General features: G+C 38.9%; 2 protein-coding genes across 2 annotated transcripts in view; one reads left to right on the forward strand and one right to left on the reverse strand.

The window, feature by feature from the left end:
- Positions 1-1,652: 1,652 nt before the first annotated feature.
- Positions 1,653-13,079, reverse strand: LOC121862390 (ninjurin-1-like). The gene is made up of 3 exons (XM_042360656.1): positions 12,816-13,079; positions 7,141-7,343; positions 1,653-2,439 (listed from the first exon to the last, which is right to left on the reverse strand). Exons 2-3 carry the CDS (start codon positions 7,339-7,341, stop codon positions 2,209-2,211), a joined length of 432 nt encoding a protein of 143 aa, XP_042216590.1. The 5' UTR covers positions 7,342-7,343; positions 12,816-13,079; the 3' UTR covers positions 1,653-2,208.
- Positions 13,080-20,456: 7,377 nt separating this feature from the next.
- The window catches only part of LOC121862391 (serine protease 53-like), a 49,238-nt gene continuing 46,162 nt past the window's right edge, over positions 20,457-23,532 (forward strand). Inside the window, exon 1 of the mRNA XM_042360657.1 lies at positions 20,457-20,527. Within this exon, the coding sequence (XP_042216591.1) occupies positions 20,482-20,527 (46 nt within the window). The 5' untranslated portion in view covers positions 20,457-20,481. The remainder of the gene's footprint in view (positions 20,528-23,532) is intronic.

Consider the following 23,532-nt stretch of genomic DNA (forward strand, 5'->3'; position numbering starts at 1 on the left):
ATATCCTGGTTGTTGCGTCACCTCCTCCAACTCTTCCTCATCAGCTCCGGATCGAGGAGAGTTCAGTTCACTCTGGGAAGTGACCACACTTAGATTACCTATCCTGGAAACCTACTGCAGCGTGACTACCTACCATCTTCTTCAATACTCAGCCCTACTCATCAGGCACTTCAGCACCTCACTTGAGTATTGTAACCCTATATTACCTCCCACCTCCACTTGCTTCAGATTGTTGTATGTTGTATAAATATGTATATACTGTTAAGCCAATGTTGCGTATGTTTAAGTTAAGTATGGTTAAGGGTAAATTATAGAAAGCTGGATATTTTGTTAAGGAATTTATTGTACTTTATTATACACAACAAAAACTCGCATCCTTTGTCTACCCTTTTATAGTCCGATTGTCTTTGTTTGTTTAGTTTTTTTATTGTTGTTGCCTGTTGGGATCTGGGTAGACTTTTAACTATATTCTAAACCAGTTTCTAAATCCCCAACTCGTAACAATATATATATATATAGAGAGAGAGAGAGAGAGAGAGAGAGTTCTCGCCAGAAACATGTACAGTACAGTGCATCAGTCACCTGAAGAGGCAGAGTTAGTCGACGTCAGTTATGATATTAAATGACTATGTTTATTAGTGTATGTTATTATAACTTAAAGGCCTGATCTTTAACCATACTTATAGATGAAAGTAGTCTTTAGGTGCAAATCAGTGTGACAAACTTTGTCACAGGAATCTTACAGCTACTGAATGACATCACACCTACCATCACACATGCATCCTGGGTGTTAAACACACAACACACATTCACACATGCATAACAATTTAAAATTGTAATTCAGCTGTTCAGTTCTGTCACTGTAATACAGAATGGATATATAATCCTTAAAAGGAATTCAGAGGAGAATGACAAGACTGATCCCGGGCATTAGGAACCTTGAGTACAGAGAGAAGATTAAAGCATCTTAATTTGCACTCCCACGAGGTACGTAGAGTGGGGGGCGATATGATAGAGGTGTATAAATGGAAGTCAGGGCTAAACAAATGGGATATAACAAAAGCAGTCAAGCTATCCAACCAGGAGCGAACCCGTAGCAATGGTTTTAAATTAGACAAATTTAGATTTAGGCGCGAGATAGGTAAACATTGGTTTTGAAATAGAGTAGTGGATGGGTGGAACAAGTTACCAAACATCATCATTAACTCGAATACGCTGGATAGCTTCAAACATAGGTTGGATAGCTATACAGGGTGATTCAGCAAAGAGTACATTAAATTGGAGGGTGAAATCCTTTAATTCTAAACCACAATGTCTCTATGGTAAAATGTCAGACTGCATAGTTTCCACGTTACAATACATTTAAGATGTCCTATTAATGAGAGTGAATTTGATGTAAAACCCCCCATAGATTTTTTTAATAATTTATTCACAGATGTCTTATGTACAGCAGTACAGCGTGGTACGGATGGCTGACACAGGTGCAATGAGACAGGGACCGTGTACGACCGAATGAGATAAAGGCAGTTACAGGGGGGACGGAGTTTCACTTCAAATTCACTCTCATTAATACAACATCTAAAATGTATTGTAACATGGAAACTATGCAGTCCGACATTTAACCATAGAGACATTGTGGTTTAGAATTGAAGGATTTCATCCTCCAATTTAATGTACTCTGCTGAATCACCCTGTATAAGCGAAAGGGGTTGGGTGTAAATGGGACTGCCCAGTACGGGCCAATAGGCCCGCTGCAGTTTCCTCCATTCTCGTGTACTTCTGTTCTTATTACGAGGTACAGGTTTGTGCACTGCACACCTGTTGCAAAAATTTCTAACCTTAGAAATATAATTTATTTTAAACTAAAGTGTAGTTACTTAGTGCCACAATATTTTTTCCAGATTCAAGGAAAATGCACCAAAAATTAGCGGACAGTCCAGATCAATCACACACATATATGAATAACATACAGGTATTTTTGTATGGTAGAATATCTGCGTCACATGTGTCGCTAACAAGGTTGAGATCACAATATTTTGCCATGATACTTTTGTACAGTACAGTGTTTGGATAACACAATATATAAAGAGCACACCTACAGTAAATGGTATGATGGAATTCTTGTTACACACATCATGATTCAGTGACATCAAGATAACAGAGATTTTGAAGCAGAGATGAATGGGATATTGACACACCAGGGGGAGCTCAAGGGGAGGTGAGGGAAACAATACGCGAAGTGCTCATGATAGCGGGCGGGGTTTTGTGCATACCCGGGTTGGCCACATCCACGCCGAAGCTGGAGATGAAGACGTTCACCAGCAGCACCACGAAGATGATACACATGACGATCGTGTTGAGGCGGTCGCTCCAGTCGTCGTGGTCCTTGTCGTTGAGGTCGAATCTCTCACCCACGATCAGGATGATGCCAGCCAGAACCTACACCAATTTTTTTTAATTATATATGTCATGCAGAGCTTAATATACAGGGTGATTCAGCAAAGAGTACATTAAATTGGAGGATGAAATCCTTCAATTCTAAACCACAATGTCTCTATGGTTAAATGTCAGACTGCATAGTTTCCATGTTACAATACATTTTAAATGTTGTATTAATAAGAGTGAATTTGAAGTGAAACTCCGTCCCCCCTGTAACTGCCTTTATCTCATTCGGTCGTACACGGTCCCTGTCTCATTGCACCTGTGTCAGCCATCCGTACCACGCTGTACTGCTGTACATAAGACATCTGTGAATAAATTATTACAAAAATCTATGGGGGTTATACATCAAATTCACTCTCATTAATAGGACATCTTAAATGTATTGTAACGTGGAAACTATGCAGTCTGACATTTTACCATAGAGACATTGTGGTTTAGAATTAAGGGGTTTCATCCTCTAATTTAACGTACTCTTTGCTGAATCACCATATATATATATATATATATATATATATATATATATATATATATACTGATAACCATAAGGAAACAAGAAAACACGAAGTTCCCAAGCGCTTTCGTGTGATTCGCATCTTCAGGGGTGACACCCCTGGGCCCCAGCTGTCCCCTAGGGACTTGATCTTACTCTCCTCTACTGTATATATTAGCCTTGTCAAATATTACTCCTTAGTCTGTACTCACCCCTGAAGATGTGAAATACACGGAAGCTCTATCTGGGCACTTGTCAGGGCTGTAGGCCTGTGGTACCCTGTGAGGTGGGCAACCCTCGGCGGTCAGGAATTATATTTTTTATTTTTATTTTTTTTTAAATAAAGGAGTGAAATAATATTGGAGAAGGGAGGAAAGAGTTTAATAGTTCGGAAATTGAAGAAATTTAGGAGGAGGTAGTAGATGGCAAGATAACTGCCTTGTTCCCGACTAGGTAAGCTAATAGTGTGTTAATGTTATGTCTTAGGCTAGTTATTGTGGTTGATTATTTAGAGCTGGTTTTCTGATTGGCTGTCCGAGTGTTGGCTTTGGCGACTTTGGCGCTAGGAAGCCTACCCTAACACATTTGTGCGTGTTTTGAATGCCATTTTTCATGGTACTGGTCTAGGGAGATTGACTGTTGCCTGACCGTAAATATCGGGGGTGATAATGGACTCAATGAGTTTCGGTTCCTTTTTGGGAACCATCTATGATTATTGTCATTGTCTGATGGGAATTTTTGTAGTTCTTTGCTCGGATCATTTTATATTTTGTCAGACTCAACACTGGCCTGGATGTGTAGCTGCTGGTTAATAGATCTTACTCACAGGTCTAAATTTGGGCTGTGGTTCTGGTGAAGGTGTGGTTTTAACTCCTTATCTTTTGTATATTAATTTTCCCTGTACTTCTGGCATTTTTATAGGTATATTCATAGTTTATAATCTTAGCTCTATAACTGCTGTTTGATAAAACATTGTTTTTATTGGCAGTTTCTAATGGCATTGGCCTGATTCACCGGTCTGCATGAATCTTGATGTTTTCAAACTAATATGTGCTCCCTATCCTGTTTTTAATATTGATTCCCGATATATCTTCAGTTTTCGTCAATCACGGAAGGTTTATTGACAAATGGAATCCTTGAGGCAAAGGCCACTGTTCAGTGTCGCCTCAGTAGCTGTAATGTTAAATCTCCTTGTTTTGCTATACTGCCATTCCTTTTGTATACATGTCTTCTCGTGGATGTTTGAACAATCCAAACGTATTCTACTACATATGTGGGTGCTTTGTTGTGCATAAGCAACGACAGGAAGTAACCGCATTCGTGAAATATGCATGTTTTGTCTATTTTGGAGTGAAAATAGACGATTTAGATAACCATGGGCGCCACATAAAGTATGTCGCACTTGTGTTGAAGGTAATAAGACTGTGGGAATATGGTAAGAAAAAAGTTATGCCAGTTGGAGTTCCTATGGTATGGCGGGAGCCTAAAAATCATGGTGATGACTGTTATTTTTGCTCTGTGAAGATAGGGGGATATAATGCAAAAAAATAAACCAGTGCCACATGGTCCTGAGGTTCCAGTCCTCCTCCAGATGTGTTGCAGTCCGTGTCATCAGAATCTGACCGTGATTCATCGTCAGATAACGGAAGTGATGTTTATTAACCTGAAGATATTTGTGATGTACCGGAGGTGTTTACCCAGAGTGAACTTAACAATCTGGTTAGGGATTTGAATTTACCAAAGGAGTCTGCTGAACTTTTAGGATCAAGGTTGAAATCAAAGAATTTATTGAGCAATGGGACACATTTTTCATGGTTTAGGCAACGTGAACAAGAACTAGTTCATTTTTTTCTTCAGAGGAAGGCTTCTTGGTTTATTGTAATAATGTGTTTGCTTTAATTAACTATTTTGGCAATACCTATACAGTTACTGAATGGTGTTTATTCATTGATATTTCAAAAACAAGTCGCAAAGGAGTTTTACTTCATAATGGAAATGTATTTTCATCAATTCCTGTGGCTCACTCTGTTCATCTTTAGAAAACTTATGGAAATTTGCAGATACTTCAAGAGAAAGTTCATTGTAAAGATAATGGTTGGTTGGTTTGTGGAGATTTCAAAGTCAATGCTTTGTTGCTTGGTCAACAGAGTGGATACACGAAAAGGCCATGTTTTTTGTGCGACTGGGACAGCAGAGCAAGACGTGAACATTGGGACAAAAAACACTGGCCACCTAGACAGGCTCTTGTGCCAGGTTAAAAAAATATTTACATGACCATTGATTGACCCAAAGAAAGTGCTGTTGCCTCCTCTGCGTGCTAAATTAGGGTTAATGAAACAATTTGTAAAAACCCAAGATAAGGAAAGTGATTGTTTCCTTTACATATATATCCAGGGAATTTCCACCAGTCACATATGAAAAAATCAAAGCTGGCATTTTCGTGGGCCCTCAAATCGGAAAGTTAATGTTGGACCACCAATTTGAAAAATCGATGAACCAGCGTGAGAAAGAATCATGGAATAGTTTTAAGAATGTTGTGTATAGTTTTTTAGGCAATAGAAAAGATCTCAACTATCAAAACATTGTTGAAAGTATGTTGAATAACTTTAAAAACATGGGTTGCAATATGAGTGCAAAATTGCATTTCTTACATTCCCATCTTGAGTATTTTCCTGAAAATTTAGGTAGTTTAAGTGAAGAGCAAGGTGAAAGATTTCACCAGGACATCAAAGAAATGGAAAAGAGGTATCAAGGAAGGTAGAATGTGAACATGATGGCGGACTACTGCTGGATGCTGAAGAGAGATTGTGCCAGTGAAAAGATTGCCAGAAAATCGAAAAAAAAGAAAGTTTCACCCATCCTAGAAGCCTAATATTATTTTCATAAATATTCATATACTGTGTATCATTTATTTCTGTATTTGCAGACAAATAGCCTTAATCACAATAATCTTTAGGTTTAGTTAAATGTGAAGCCTACCGAATTGTTTTATTTGTTTTATCTTGTCATATTTGTATGTTGTATTTTATATGTATAAGTTATAATATCTTGTCATATTGGTAATAAAGTGTGACGTGATAGAGCAAAACAAAGTTTATTTTTGAAATCCGTGATGAAAAACGAATCAGAATCACGTCTCAGTTTTAAAACATCATTCAATTTTTCTTAAAATGTAGACCGGTTTATAATTTTACATTATTCTTTTCACTATAAATTCTGTTGTTATCGTTCTCGTCATATATTACACGTTTTGTCATTTTTCATTCTATACTTCTTTTATATAAGCATAATACCGTAATCATAGTTTTTTTTTCACTGTGTATGTCTTAATTACTATACTGTAGTGCGTACAACCACCGACACATTGTTTTTTGTAATGCGTTATTTTTATCTTTAGTAGAGAGAAGTGATAAGTGGATATCCGAAACGTTTGACGACTATTAAGAATATTCATCACGCTGTCGGTGTTACTATTCGCTGAGAAATTTAGATTCCCGAAAGATTTTCCATTTTTGGTTTGTGTGTACGTGTGTGTGTGCCTGCATGTGTGTGTGTGTGTGTGTGTGTATACCATGGGCCGGGAGATATGAAAACAGGATGCCCATCCTTCATTTGAGCCTTCGGAATTTCCTAAAATTTTAAACCACCACAGCTTCTACCTCTCTAATATCACCCCTTTCCGCCGCCAACTATCTGTACCACCACCCGTCTCCACCGCCAACTATCTCTACCACCTCCCCTCTCCACCGCCCACTATCTCTACCGCCACCCGTCTCCACCGCCCACTATCTCCATCACCACCCGTCTCCACCGCCCACTATCTCCACCACCGTTCCCTAAAACAAGACATCTCCATTACCATCCCTCTCCACTTCAAATTCTTCACCACCCTCCTCCAGTTAGCTCTCTCTAGTACCAAAACTCCCTCACCAGCCCCTTCTACCACCAGCCCTCTGTACGACCAGCACCTCCTGTACGACTAGCACTTTTGCTACCTGCCCTCTGTACGACCAGCACCTCTGATACCAGCCCTTTGCACGATCAGCACCTCTGATACCAGCCCTCTGCACGACCAGCACCTCTGATACTAGCCCTTTGCACGACCAGCACCTCTGATACCAGTCCTCTACACAACCAGCACCTCTTATACCAGCCCTCTGCACGACCAGCCCTCTGATACCAGCCCTTTATCAATCCCTTTCTCTCACCTGGAGTATAAGACTAACCACGATGCCGATCGCCACCACGTAAAAGGTGGAGCTGTCAGTATCGCCGAAGTTGAGGACGTTGCGAAGCTGGTTGGCGTTGGCTGAGAGGAGACTGATGTCTAGGAAGCCCTTGGCGATGGTCATATTCCTCTTCATGACGTTGAGGTCGACGGGACGTCTGGGCCTCCTCATGTGCTCCATATCTGTTCACACAAAGTCTAATTTTACCTCAAATTGAAAATAAACCACTCTCTTGAAATTCGTAGTGAAATTGTATATAAGAAGTACAGTATATTGAAACTCAAGACACACAAACTTTATATTATCACATAAGTGTGTTAATGAGAAATTTGTACTCTGAAAAACATGTTCCTTATGTAAGCTATGACTTAATTTCAAATACAAGTTCCCTGTGGAAATTTAATTCTAAAGTGTTATCTTACAGTCACACTAATATGCATGTTAAGGCGAAAGTAAGTTGTTGCACATTCTTGTCAACATGAGTTATGTCTTTCAGGGAGCTTGAAAAATGGTGATTTTTCTTTCTATATTTCAAAGTAACTATTTAAAACATTTCAGAACAATACTAAAAACGTCTTGCCTTGGCAAGACGTTTGAAAGAACAGTACGAATTCTTGTATGAAAGAGAAGTTCCTCCAACATTAAATCAATTCATCCAGGAAAGAAGCACTGTTCACCCTTTTAGTAACTTGATATGGCTCAGGGTATATTAAATTGTCTTAGATTGACCAGAGTTAGGGTTCAGGGCAGCCTTCTTGGTTTAATTAAAATTTGTACCACAAACAAGAGAGCCGGAATATTCTACCAGGGGTTAACTTCTGGTAGGATGGACAAGGAGTTATGTACAGTACGTCTCAGGGGTTGGTGCTGAACCCAACATTTTATAAAAAGGATTTACAATGTACCAATAGTTGCCAACATCATTTGTTAGGAAGATGTTGGTCACAGCTGTTATTCATATTCGTTGCAACTGAATAGTGAAATGCTTGGAAGGGTAAAACGTTACAAATACAGTATTTGGGTACAGCTTTTGAAGACAATATAATTCACGACTCTTAAGTCTTTATAACGGAGTTAAAAAGTAAACTAACTTATTAACCAAGGTCCTTCAAGGAAATGGGCTAGAGCGGGAATGGTGCATCTACTGTATAATAATACTCAAGAAATATTACTTCGGCTTATACATCACTGAGCGCCTGCTCTGCTGAGTAACTTAACGAAAGCTTAACAAAAATACTGTACAAAAAGGAAAAGTTGCGCGAAGTGAACTTCAAGTTATCTACCAATTAATTATTGATTATTATTATGGTTGGAATGGAGCTGTTCTTATAGCAGTGTGTGTGAGGTCGAATGGGCTTCATGTGGTTGTTGTATAGAACAACAGTTTGTGGACAGTTAACCTTTGGTGACAGCATGTGACGGTGGCGAAGATGGTACAGCAGTTTGGTCTCTAACTGACAAACGAAGTCACGATGATGGTCATAGGGATTTGAGAGGGACAGTGTACCGAGTGATGCTTGATTTGTGGTATAAGAACATAAGAACATAAGAAAAATAAGGAGTCTGCAATAGGCCGGTTGGCTTGTGCATGGCAGCTCCTGTCGAGAGTTACTACCACTCAATCATCCATGAATCTATCTAGCTTCATTTTAAAACTTTCCAGCGTTCCAGCACTTACTACAAAGTTGCTAAGCTTGTTCCACTCGCCTACCACCCTATTTGTGAATCAGTTCCTTCCTATCTCCCTCCTAAACCAAAACTTATCCAACTTAAATTCGTTGCTACGAGTCCTATCCTGCTCGGATATAATAAGAACTTTATCTAAATCGCCTTTATTGATTCCTTTCACCCACTTAAATACTTCTATTATATCTCCCCGCATTCTTCGTCTTTCTTGGGAATGCAAGTTTAGTTTCTTTAACCTATCTTGATATGGAAAGTCTCTAAGTCCCGGAATCATTTTCGCCATTCTTAGCTGCACCGACTCTAGTGAATTGATATTCATTCTATAATAAGGGGACCAGAACTGAACCGCATAATCGAGGTGCGGCCTGACAATCGCAAGATATACAGTAGTTGCAATAAGACCTCTGCACTCTTATTACTAACATCAACCTAGAGAAGTCGACTTGTGAAAGAGACCTAGGGGTACTTGTAAGCCCGGACCTACGGCCTAGAAAACAGTGCGTTAATGTTCGAAATAAGGCAAACAGAGTATTGGGTTTTATATCTAGAAGTGTAAGTAATAAGAGTGCAGAGGTCTTATTGCAACTATATCTTGCGCTAGTCAGGCCGCACCTCGATTATGATTCAGTTCTGGTGTCCCCATTATAGAATGGATATCAATTCAATAGAGTCGGTCAGCGAAGAATGACAAAAAAGACTTAAAACCTTCCATATCGAGACCAAATTAAAAACATTCTAACGAAAGTGCGAGGATATGATAAGAGTATTCAAGGTGAAAGGAATCAACAAAGGTGATATAGATAAAGTTCTTATAATACCGAGCAGGATAGGACTCGGAGCAACGGATTCAAGTTGGATAAGTTTAGGTTTAGGAGGGAGATAGGAAGAAACTGGTTACAAATAGGGTGGTGGACGAGTGGAACAAGCTTAGCAACTTTGTAGTAAGTGCGGGAACTCTGGAAAGTTTCAAAAGGAGGCTAGATAGATTCATGGATGATGAGTGGTAGTAATTCTCGACAGGAGCTGCCATAAACAATGCAAACTCCTGGCTATTATATTCTTATGTTCTTATGTGACTTACCTTTCTCTCTGCTCTCTGCACTCTGTTCGTGCTTGTGTGTGCGTACGTGTGTGTGTGTGGGGGGGAGGGGCGACCACTCTGGTTAACTCACCTTAACAAAGAGTTGGGGGGGTGGGGGGTGCCAGCCAGTCTGGTCAACTCACCTTAACAAAGTAATGATTTTTAGCCAGCGAGACACGGGACAACCTAAGGCAGGGTGAACTCTTATGTCTGTATTATAATGACTTTTAGTATTTGCTAAATTTGATGTTGAGAGACAAATGACAAGTTAATGGCTGTTAAAATGTATTATTCAAGAAGATAACTTATATTTTAAAGGTAGTACGTTGAAGGGTATGGGAGAAGGAAAGATTATTATCGGAAAAGTTTGAAGCTTGAACCAGAATATGTGGCTGAATTCATTATTCCACCACGTCTCCACGATACTCTTAGTCTCTCACGTCGTTGCGTTAATGAGGTGCACTGTACACGGGCTTCCCGAGATAGTATTGTCACACCTGGCTGGGACTATGATAGCAGTGTGGTGGAAGCTCTCCGGTCTCGTTTATTGTCAGGATGAATTAACGGTCAGTTGTTAAATTCCGATAACCAAGTTATCATCAGTAAATGACGCGTCTCGAGTAATATTCAATGCAATTTACTGTAAATAGAGAAAGCTTAATATTACCGCCAAGTTATATCAAATGATCTCAACACTTAACATAACAAGAACTTAAAAATGGAGGAAACTGCAGCTGGCCTATTGGCCCATACTGGGCAGTCCTGTTTACACCCAACCCCTATTGCTCATATCCTTAGAAGGAATTCAGAGGAGAATGACAAGACTAATCCCGAGCATTAGGAACCTTGAGTACAGAGACAGGTTAAAGCATCTTAAACTGCACTCCCTCGAGAGGCGTAGAGTGAGGGGCGATACCAAACATCAATATTAACTCGAATACGCTGGATAGCTTCAAACATAAGAACATAAGAATGGAGGAAACTGCAGTTGACCTATTGGCCCATACTGGGCAGTCCCATTTACACCCAACCCCTATTGCTCATATAACCATCCAACCTATGTTTGAAGCTATCCATCGTATTCAAGTTAATGATGATGTTTGGTAATTTGTTCCACTCTTCCACTACTCTATTTCCAAACCAATGTTTACCTATCTCGTGCCTAAATCTAAATTTGTCTAATTTAAAACCATTGCTACGGGGAACGAATAAGGTGACTGTTCCTAGTAATTAGTAGATGGTGTAATAATATGCCCAGCCCGTGCCCGTCCCTACACTGACTCACCAGCCTGAATGGTCACCACATCATACCGGGCTCCCGGTACGCTCGTATCCGCAGTTGTTATTTACAAGCAAATATTATATATCTATATACTGTTGGTGAAGAAACCTTGCAATGTACTGTACCTTGTTGTAGGAAATGTTGTAATATTTCGGTTATCCTTGGTTGAATTACTTTGCTGTTTAGCACAGTTTGTATACCCGCAGTGTCTACTGTAGGTACCCTGTACTTTGGAAATTGTTTATCTGCATAATATGTGTACACTGTACATTTACGTTGTATGTCTGCGTACATGCTGTACCAATATTGATCTATATCCTACATCTGTCAGCTGAAGAACCACGTGTTATCAGACACTAAAATAGGACGTGTTATTTGACACTAAAATAGGACGTGTTATCAAATCTGACGAGGACTCGGCAAAACTACAGGAAGATCTAAGCAAATTTTTCGAATGGTCTGAAAAATGGCAGATGAAATTCAACGTCGACAAACGTAAAGTACTCAGTATAGGAGATGTAAACAGGGAAATCAGACACCAGATGAACAACGATGCCATAGAGAAATCCGACTGCGAGAGAGATTTAGGAGTAATGATAAGTAGGAACCTTAAGCCAAGTAAACAATGTGTTTTTGCTCGTAACAAGGCTAATAAAGTACTTGGGTTCATACAAAGGAGTGTTAGTTACAAGACTAGCGAGGTCATCCTAAAACTGTATCTTGCTCTTGTGAGACCACACCTGGATTACGCAGTTCAGTTCTGGTCACCATATTACAGAATTATATAGAATCCTTGGAAAGAATTCCGAGGAGGGAATGACAAGACTAATCCCGGGCATTAGGAACCTTGAGTATAGAGACAGGTTAAAGCATCTTAATTTGCACTCCCTTGAGAGACGTAGAACGAGGGGCGACCTGATAGAGGTGTATAAGTGGAAGGCAGGGCTAAACAAAGGGGACATTACAAAGGTACTCAAACTATCCAACCAGGAGCGAACTCGTAACAATGGTTTTAAATTAGACAAATTTAGATTTAGGCGTGAAATAGGTAAACACTGGTTTAGAAACAGAGTAGTGGATGAATGGAACAAGGTACCAAATATCATCATTAACTCGAATACGCTGAATTGCTTCAAACATAGGTTGGATGCTCATATGAGCAATAGGGGTTGGGTGTAAACGGGACTGCCCAGTATGGCCCAATAGGCCCGCTGCAGTTCCTTCATTCTTATGTTTTTATGTTCTTATGTGTGTAAGACCAAGGCTCGGCAGGACATACTTGTCATTCAGGTTATAACTTGATCACTGATCTGATTGGTCAATAATACCAACTTACGTGACCTACGGTTGGTTTCTGGTCAGGTCCACTTAAAAGGTCACCAAGCTTACCTCACCCAAGCTCCGTATGTTTAATATTGACCTTGATTTTCGTATTCCGGTACCGGATCTGAATATGTTGGTCACACCTATATACTCTGTATATATATATATATATATATATATATATATATATATATATATATATATATATATATATATATATATATATATATAGTCACACGTTTTAGGAAAACATGTATTTATATCGGTTCGTAGTGTACTTACCAGTGAAGTTATTGGTTGGCGTGGTGTAGAAGTTAGTGATCCGTGTCCACAATAGCTATATCACGATGGATGTGACTTACACAAACACCAAGTCGATACTTCACCCACACTGAAGATCAAATAATGTTGAACATAAAATCTAAAACTTCTCTTATATCGGCATTGACACAATGCTGTAAAACATATAACCACAATGAGATGACGAAAAAAGTATAAGCTAATATTATGACGTGTGACAGGGCTGCTGTGACCCGCACCACGGTTTACCACTCACTGACTCAAACATGAGGCGTTGCACCATGGCTTCCTCCAGCACCACTCATCTTTGAAAGTTTTCCTTGTTTATCGACGAGTCATCCGATTACAGTGGTGTTTAATTACTGTAAACTAATACATGCATAACTAATATATTCATGCATATATCATGATGTATCTTTAAAAAAAAAATAATATATATATATATATATATATATATATATATATATATATATATATATATATATATATCATGTAGATCCACAATGAAAACGTGGATAAGATAAAATCTTGATAAAATCACACACGGGAAAAGAAACAACGGAGCAACTTGGCTTTTGTCTTTTATTCCAAGACATATATATATATATATATATATATATATATATATATATATATATATATATATATATATATATATATATACATATATATGTATATATTGTTGGGTGTACTTAACGTAATGTTCTATTATGGTGTTGATTCTGGGACACATAAGTAGTTGCTTATTAATTGTAATGAAGTAATTGTATGTTGCAAAAAATAGAACATCAGTGTTCACACGAGACATTCAGGTCACACCACGATAACATAAACTTCATTTTCGTCTGCGGGACATCCCTTCCTGGAAACTAATTATAGTTACAAAAGAACATCCGTTTATGTTGCAACTTGACCCATAATCTGTTTACTCCGCTTTCCAACTCTGCCTTAGTTCTGTCTTCCTCTAGGCCAAAACCCCATATTATATATATATAGCATACCTATGCGTTTTTTAAGAGAACGTAAAATGCTGAGGATAAGTTATGTAAGGCTGGTAGTAGTGGTGGGTAATAGCAAAAAGCGTTTCACTTACACTACATTGCTTGGATGTCGGTTACGTCATGTTAAAACTCCAGGAATTTGTGATTGTCTGAATTTTTTCTACCAAGTTCACTGTTTTTCATTTTGATGAAACAAAAGTGTGAAAGTGGGCCTTCGGTACACAAGGAGACGGTGTGGCAGGCACTGCCCTCATAAGAACATAAGAACATAAGAATGGAGGAACATAAGAACTTAAGAACGTAAGAAAAATAAGGAGTCTGCAATAGGCCGGTTGGCCTGTGCACAACAGCTCCTGTCGGGAGTTACAAGCACCCTCTATCGTCCAAGAAATCTATCAAGCCTCCTTTTAATACTTTCCAACGTCCCAGCACTTACTACAAAGTTGCTAAGATTGTTCCACTCGTCCACCACCCTATTTGTGAACCAATTCCTTCCTATCTCCCTCCTAAACCTAAACATATCCAACTTAAATCCGGTGCTACGAGTCCTATCCTGCTCGGATATTATCAGAACTTTCTCTATATCTCCTTTATTGATTCCTTTAACCCACTTGAATACTTCTATCATATCTCCCCGCACTCTTCGTCTTTCTAGGGAATGCAAATTTAGTTTCTTTAATCTATCTTGATAGAGAAGGTTTCTAAGTCCCGGAATCATTTTCGTCATTCTTCGCTGCACCGACTCCGGCGAATTGATATCCATTCTATAATAAGGGCACCAAACCTGAACGGCATAGTCGAGGTGCGGCCTGACTAGCGCAAGATATAATTGCGGTATGACCTCCCCACTTTTATCACTTACATTTTTCGATATAAAACCTAATACTCTGTTTGCCTTATTTCGAACATTAACGCACTGTTTTCTAGGCCGAAGGCTTGGGCTTACGAGTACCCGTAGGGCTGTTTCACATTGACAGTATTTGTTCTTCCAATATTAAGTACGCTGCACTTGCTGGTGTTGAATTCCATTTGCCATTTTTCTGACCATTCCTGCAGTTTATTTAAATCCTCCTGTCGTGCATTTGCATCCTGCCCTGAATTAATCTGCCGCCCTATTTTGGTGTCATCCGCAAACTTGCTCATGTCTCTGCTGATCCCAGTATCTAGATCGTTTATGTAGATTATGAACACGAGTGGGCCCAGTACTGACCCATGGGGAACCCCACAGGTTACACAGCCCCACTCAAATTTAATACCATCTACGCTGACCCTCTGTGTTCTATCATTGAGCCATGATTTTATCCAATTTAAACTTTCCCCTCGGTACCACGAGCCTTAACTTTTCTCAGAAGCCTCGATTGCGGTACTCTGTCAAATGCTTCGCTAAAGTCTAAGTAAATAACATCGTAATTTTCGTCATTATCTACTACCTCATAGATGGGCCTATTGGCCCACACTGAACAGTCTCATTTACACCCAATCCCTATCACTCCTATATCCATCCAACCTTCACATCCCAAAGTAAAAAATTTGGCACTCTTATACAGTCTTTTTCGCTGGAGGTACCCTGGCTGCGAACCAGTGACTCAAGAACAGGGGCCTAGTGCTGTATCCCAAACAATACTCAGATCTAAATACCTTTTGTACATAAGCTAATTACTGACTACTTCAACATTTGTTAACAAACATTAAACGAAAACCCAGCACCACAAACTATCACATTGGTTGTTGGTTTTTATTATCTCTCTCTCACCCCAAAACTTAATATAACTTACATCAGCGTTATGTTGCCCCCCCCAAAAGAAGGTAAAATAATTAGTGTTGGCTGATGAATAACATGTAAGAGGCTGGAGGGTGAATGACCGCCATCACTTACAGTGTAAGTCTTACACCACAACAACACTATTATTAGGCTCCTTGACCTCACTTCCTTAAGGTACCTCCACACACACTTAAGTATATGATGCGCTATTTCCAGATATTATTTTCAATGTGAAATACTTTTTTGTGGATGGGGGGGGGGAGTATTTTGAATATTTATTAAATCTTTTTGACTTAATCCCGAAAGTTTCCCGCAAGATGCTCTATATTTTTCTCTAACCTTCCGTAACAATTTTCAAACTGTATTATCGCTCTAAAGGTTTTTTCTGTTGCAGGAGAATCTTAAATCTCTAATATTGAACTGATTGTCTTCGGTTTATCTCTTTGTATACTGTCAGATGATGTTTGTCGCTGCAACTGCTTTGAGGTGTCTTATTTGTTCCCATTTCCCAGCCATTTTTGGAACCAAAATTTTTTTTTCTCGGGTTAGCTTGTATGTATGTATGTATGTACACTCGCACACACACACACATGCACACACTGCCTGCCTGCCTGCCTGCCTGCCTGCCTCTCTACCCAACATAAACATTTCGCGACCCTTGAGTTGCCGTACTTTACATTCTGGAACAAAAGATGAAGTGTTTTGATATATAACCCGGGTGTGATTGCGTGTTGGTGTGCCTGCTCTCCTTACCAGACACTTATTTATGTTAGAGATATGAGTAATATAGTGTTTATACCATTATTGTGGAGAGTGATGATGACACCTCACGTTTTATTTCTGCGTTTGCCTCTCGCTTTGTTTGGGTGATTGTTGGAGAATGAACTGGCTGCATACATACCACTTCGGTTTCGATTGCGTAATAAGATAGTTGAATCGTATGAACCGAGACCATCAGTGGTGCTTTTAGATCCTCTAACTAAAGGAGAATACCAGGGATATCAGTAAGAATAAGGTTATGAGTTAAATTGACGCGACCAAAGGGTAGAGGATAAATCCCAAATATTATCTGATTATTTCAGTCAGCTCATTTGCTACATGTTGGTTTCTCCTAAAATCATATTATTTGGGAAGCGGCAACTCCTTTGTTCAGGTCTTAAACAATCCTTTCCTACTGTATACCACAAATACTTCTCTAATCGTTCACCATTAAAGTAGGGCACTACAGAGCATTGACCGTAGGGTAAGTATTATTCCGGTATAAATCACAGAACATTGCACAATAAAGGCTACTAGACCGACTGTATATAGTCAGAGGCATCAACCCAACAGATGCATCTGCACGTACTGTACTTGCTCATTTCGCTATCCACCAGAACCTGAGGGTCGCGATTTATGGTTGCCCCTCGTGTAACGAGGATGGCTGGCCCTAGGGCCACCTAGGCGTGAATTTGTTTAAGGTGTAAAAGCTGTCGCCAACACAACAACCATACCCTGAGTTAACGAGTTGTATGACCCAGTGTCAAGGAATAGTCCGAGAAGACCGGAAAACTCCAGTGGCTAACCATTACCCCGGAACACGATCCGAAAATCGATTAACATCCAGGTCCCCAATTATTGCTGGGTATACAGAGGCAAATGGCCTAAAGAAACTTACCCATAGTTTCACCCTGCCCGGGGAGCAAACCTACCTTGTAACCTATCTATATGATCCATAGCAGAGAATGGGACGGAAATATCCTTACTAGGTACGTTTTCTTAGTGTCTGCCGTGTTGTGGAAAGATCCTTAATTTCTGACCATAATAGAGGAAAATTGATTATGATACGACCATGTCTTACAAATGTTGTTGTTTAGATAATCCCAATTAAATTCCAGAATGACCAGTGAGCATGTTTATTATATCAGGACTCCAAGAGGGACCAGTAGATCTCCACAATGACCAGAGACCAGCTAGTTGTAGCTTTATGTATTAAGTTCTGTTACAAACACATACCGATGGACTCCACAAACCCGTCCTTATAACATGGGGTTTACTTTCATCAGAATAGGATAACGTTACCAGTACTCAATAGAAGGCATTTGAACTTATAACACATTTAATCTAAAGAAAAAAAGTGAATGAAGTGTTTCGTTTGGATCGTAAACGTTATTTGTTTTAAGTTTGAAATATTAAGTAATAATTAGAGACATACTGGTTATAGAGGTAGTCAATAAGACAGTTTAATAATATTAGCTTACAATTAACTACGCATGGAACCTTTTAAAATAACTGGGTGAGGAACCTTTTAAAATAACTGGGTGAGGAGCCTTTTAAAATAACTGGGTGAGGAGCCTTTTAAAATAAATAATAGGGTTATGTACTGCAGGGCGGATAACACAGGATGCATACTAGGTCCTACAGTCATATAAAATCATACTTTTTAGGGGTCCTACAAAAGTCCTACAGTCATATTTTTATAATAGAGGTCATATTTTTTTAATAGAAATCATACTTTTTAGACGAATATCTATGCATTCTATTAAAGTGTTCGATTAAGAAATTGATTCGTAGATTTTATGAGTGCAGTGATTATTTCTCTAAATAGTGCTTTAATAGATAATATGGTATTACCGTCTATGGAAGTACTGCAGTGAGATACTCTATCTAAGTAGCTGCCGAGGGGGTTATTAATTAGTAATAATTAGTAATTTATAACAAACATTATAAAAAAATCACACCATTACAAAGAAAAAGGCCAGTCCTCATCCCAGTTCGCACCTTTATTGGGCCTAATTGTTTCTTTGACTAGTAAGTAATTTATTATCTAAGTAATTTGAAATGTTGCCGTTTTCATGGTGCTTCTGGAGGTCACTGTGATGATTGTTAGTACATTACTTACCTTCCCAGGGGTTTCTTGATCACGTAATTAATAATAATAATAATAATAATAATAATAATAATAATAATAATAATAATAATAATAAAAGTAATAATAATAATAATAAGAAGAAGAAGAAGAAGAAGGGTTAGTATCAGTTGCCAATAATGCATAACGAAGTTTTGCGTTTATCCGGACTTTAAATTGGGTAGGGGGCAAAAAAGTAAAACTTATTTTTTTTAATTTTGAAACGATTGGTAAGTCGTTAAAAATTTCTAAAATATGAACCAAATTTGCACTTGAGACCAAATTTCATACAATTTAGGTCATACAAAGCTCCTATCTAAGGAACAAAGTCCTACAAGGTCATACTTTTTGAAAATGTGAATTTAATAGATACCTTGTAATATAGTTGTAAGCCATAATTATTAGCGTGAGTTGGGGTTAATGGCCTTCACTGTACCTGTGGAGTCATTTAAATGTGGTGGAGGTTTCTAAAAAAAACTTAAGTGCATATATTGAACAATTTATCTTGTGGACAACTACTATGTTTTGCGGTCTGTTTATGATAAGTTTGATTCTTGGAGAAATAGAGCGTACACAAAAGCCTAGAAATTGCACTTTCGATATTAATCTTATAGATATTAACCGTTGCAACTAATGTTATGACTTTTTCATTGGTAGGTTAGCGAGGCTAACTTATACTGTACCGACGAAAGCAGGTTAAAATAACGTTGTTGCTAATGTCAGCAGTTTTGGGGTAATTTTTAGGCATTATTAAGCCTTTGCCCGAACACCGAGTTTCTCATATGTAAATCACCGCACATGTAAGCAAAGAATTTTACATGACACCCTATTGAACAATGGCCTCCGTCGCTAAACACCCCGGAAGATCTCCGCTTACCTGAACCGCGTTTCCCAGCACTCAGATGTGTAGCTAGTTTAAAATACTTATCCCAATTTCTTTGGTCAGGTACTTACCTCCCCCACGGTCTGGTCTATTGTTGAGGATGATAATGGTATATTGTATGTTGAGGTTAAACACAAGATGAGGCATCCTGGCGTGAACATGAGAACAGTGAGTCAAGCACTTCCTTTTACAGTCATCTCACATGAGTATTTATTACATAATTAACAACATATTACTTGGCAGAGTGGTGGACGTTCATTTATGTTTTACATAAAGAAAATATAATACTTTCTTCAACAATATTAGACTTTGAATTGCATATGTGCACTTGCTTCTTGCCACAATGTTAAAAGTGTTGTCTATTGTAAGGAAAATGTACCGAATGATATCAGAAAATCCTTAATTATCTTGAAGGTTTAAACACTATTCCCCTAAAGCACTTAGGGGATAAGATGTGTACTGTAATTAGCACTAACCTTCAAAGATTCAGTTCCACACACATAATAATTCCCTGGACTGAAATGTTTGATCCAAGTCTGGGTATATACCATCTTAAAGACAAAGTTCAAACAGCTAAAAGCAGTGCAACATATCTGAGTAGAGAATGAAAGGGAAATATCTTCCTCGCGTCCACGTCAAAATTGTCCTAGTGTTAGGCGTACGGAGAAGTGCGAGTTTTCTGAGGAAATGTGGAAGAAACATTTATAGGTTATATTCTCAAGGTTTTCATTTATTGTTCATTAATAAGTTTCATGAAAGGAAACACGTAGTATTGTATAATTTGTGCTAGGGGAACTCGTGCAACATCCCCAGTTTGTATGTTACGGAGCACGAGTAAACATGGTATCAGTTTGCAAATACTCATAAGCATAATTTTCAGAGATATCACAGACCTGATTTATTTCGTAGGTGATGTAAATTTATATCTGCTTTTAGAAATAGGTGACGGACCTATACAGTCCCCAATGACTTCGAATTTCATCAGGATAAACAGCTTTACTGATTAACGAAAATAAGAAATACAATGCGTCGGCAACTAGCAAGCTGAGTACCTGCACCGACCATGAAGGTTGAAGTGTCCTTCCAGTCTGCGTTGCGGCGTGCTGCTGGACACAATGGATCGAATTTGGCTCTCCTTCCACACCTTGGCCGTGTTAATAGGCAAGTACAGTAAAAAGTAGCAATGGTAACCATATAGTTAACAAATACTGAATAGATTGGATTGTGCGTCCCGTGCTTACCGAAGTGTGATTGACCGTGCATACAGCGTATAAAGTCGTGGTGGAAGGCAGAACAGGGAATAGCTCACTCCATCCAGGTGCTGTACTGTAGTGTATACAGTATCTCCTTTTTACTGGTGAGAGGAGATGGGGTTATGTATCGCTATAGATGCCCAGAACAATCGGTACGAGTGTCTGCGAGAGGTTTTGTGGTAGCTGAACTGAACCATAGGACTTTGTGGTTATGGGCGGAGGTGGTAGGAGTACTGCCGGGGGTGTCACGGTAAGTACACATGGGTGACAGGAAGCTCAGACTGCGCACACACCGCAGATCATACATACTGTACTCTTCAGGGTACACCGGTCCCTGTCATATGAACAAATACTTTAATCTCTCTTAAAGTTTAGTGTAATGACAGATTGGCAGAAATTTGTTCGGTTGTTGGTTATATGAATCGAAAAAATACTAGTCCAGTCGGCTCATACTCTTTGATTTCTTAAAGTAATACACAGGATGAACCAGAGAGGCAGAAACGATGTCACCAACGCAATACTAAGAGAAAACATTGAACAGAATGTGTACCCGAGTCACTTTCTTGCCTCCACTTTATCTCTTTTCAAGCCAACATTAATATCTCCCTCTGCCTTCTGTGGGTTTTTCATCACAGTGACAACATTCTCATATTGTAAGCCCGGACCTACGGCCTAGAGAACAGTGCGTTAATGTTCGAAATAAGGCAAACAGAGTATTAGGTTTTATATCTAGAAGTGTAAGTAATAAGAGTGCAGAGGTCTTATTGCAACTATATCTTGCGCTAGACCATCACTAAGGTTTATTTGTCCCGTTAGTTCGGTCTCTTAAATTACTAAATATTAATGTTGTTTTCAAGTATCACTCAACCATTACCAATATGTTAATAAAAAATAGCCTAACTTTGAATGTAAATGGAAGTGTTTATTGTATTCCATGTACAAAACTGATAAAATGTTACATAAATTTATTTGTCAGTGGCCCAAGGTTAAAAATGCTTTGAAAACCTTGGAGCTAGATGTGGGATATTTATTAAGTGGGTCCCTTATTTTTGACCTGACCTGACCTGACTAGTCACGTCGCCCCCTTTCTCTTAAGCTCCTCTACGTGTGTGTTGGTGTTGGTGTGGGGATTAGTGGATGACATCATTATAAGAACATAAAAAAATAAGGAGTCTGCAATAGGCCGGTTGACCTGCGCAGCTCCTGTCGAGAGTTACGACCACTCTCTATCATCCATGAATCTATCTAGCCTCCTTTTAAAACTTTCCAGCGTTCCAGGACTTACTACAAAGTTGCTAAGCGACCTCACTACCACCTATTTGTAGAACCAGTTCCTTCATATCTCCCTCCTAAACCTAAACTTATCCAACTTAAATCCGTTGCTCGAGTCCTATCCTGCTCGGATATTATACGAACTTTATCTATATCCCTTTATTGATTCCTTTCACCACTTAAGTACTTCTATCATATCTCCCCGCACTCTTCGTCTTTCTAGGGAATGTAAGTTTAGTTTCTTTAACCTATCTTGATATGTAAGGTTTCTGAGTCCCGGAATCATTTTCGTCATTCTTCGCTGCACCGACTCCAGTGAATTGATATCCTTTATATAATAAGGGCACCAGAACTGAACCGCATAATCGAGGTGCGGCCTGACTAGCGCATGATATAGTTGCAACAAGTGATCTTAGGCCCTTCGTGCCCGGTGGCGAGTCCGGTGGTACAGTTTACCGAGGCGTGAAAGTTCGATCGCTCGTGCTTGCCTAGCGCGCAACCGCCGTCCGGCTGACAGCGTGCAGCGACATCGTTTTCCAGATGGTCGTGGTTGTTATAATTATGGTCGTGGTTGTTATAATCATGGTCGTGGTTGTTATAATATTAGTCGTGGTTATAATCATAGTCGTGGTTGTTTATATCATAGTCGTGGTTGTTATAATCATGGTCGTGAGTGTTATAATCATAGTCCTGGTTGTTATAATCATATTCCTGGTTGTTATAGTCATGGTCGTGGTTGTTTATAATCATGGTCTTTGTTGTTATAATCATGGTCGTGGTTGTTATGATCATAGTCGTGGTTGTTATAATCATAGTCGTGGTTGTTATAATCATGGTCGTTAGTGTTATAATCATGGTCGTGGTTGTTATAATCATGGTCGTGGTTGTTATAATCATTGGTCTTTGTTGTTATAATCATGGTCGTGGTTGTTATGATCATAGTCGTGGTTGTTATAATCATAGTCGTGGTTGTTATAATCATGGTCGTGAGTGTTATAATCATGGTCGTGGTTGTTATAATCATGGTCTGTTTGTTATAATCATGGTCGTGGTTGTTATTATCATAGTCGTGGTTGTTATAATCATGGTCGTGGTTGTTATAACTATGGTCATGGTTGTTATAATCATGGTCGTGGTTGATATAATCATGATCGTGGTTGTTATAATCATGGTCGTGGTTGTTATACTCATGGTCGTGGTTTTTATTATCATAGTCGTGGGTGTTATAATCATGGTCGTGGTTGTTATAATCATGGTCGTGGTTGTTATAATCATGGTCGTGGTTGTTATATTCATGATCGTGGTTGTTATAATCATAGTCGTGGTTGTTATAATCATGGTTGTGGTTGTTATAATAATGGTCGTGGTTGTTATAATCATAGGCGTGGTTGTTACAATCCTGGTTGTGGTTGTTTTAATCATGGTCGTGGTTGTTACAATCATGGTAATCGTTGTTATAATCAGTGTCGCTGTTGTTATAATCATGGTCGTTGTTGTTATATTCATATTCGTGGTTGTTATAATCATGGTCGTGATTGTTATAATCATAGTCGTGGTTGTTATAGTCATGGTCGTGGTTGTTATAATCATGGTCGTGAGTGTTATAATGATGGTCGTGGTTGTTATAATCATGGTCGTGGT

The sequence above is a fragment of the Homarus americanus genome, unplaced genomic scaffold, assembly GCF_018991925.1.
Source record: "Homarus americanus isolate GMGI-L3 unplaced genomic scaffold, GMGI_Hamer_2.0 scaffold31037, whole genome shotgun sequence".
NCBI lineage: Eukaryota > Metazoa > Arthropoda > Malacostraca > Decapoda > Nephropidae > Homarus > Homarus americanus.

Bases quoted from the DNA above. Each gene is read 5' to 3' on its own strand.
- LOC121862390 (XM_042360656.1), bottom strand. From the start codon at position 7,341: ATGGAGCACATGAGGAGGCCCAGACGTCCCGTCGACCTCAACGTCATG. The intron at 2,440-7,140 runs GTGAGAGAAAGG...AAATTGGTGTAG, and splicing joins TGGTTAGTCTTATACTCCAG to GTTCTGGCTGGCATCATCCT.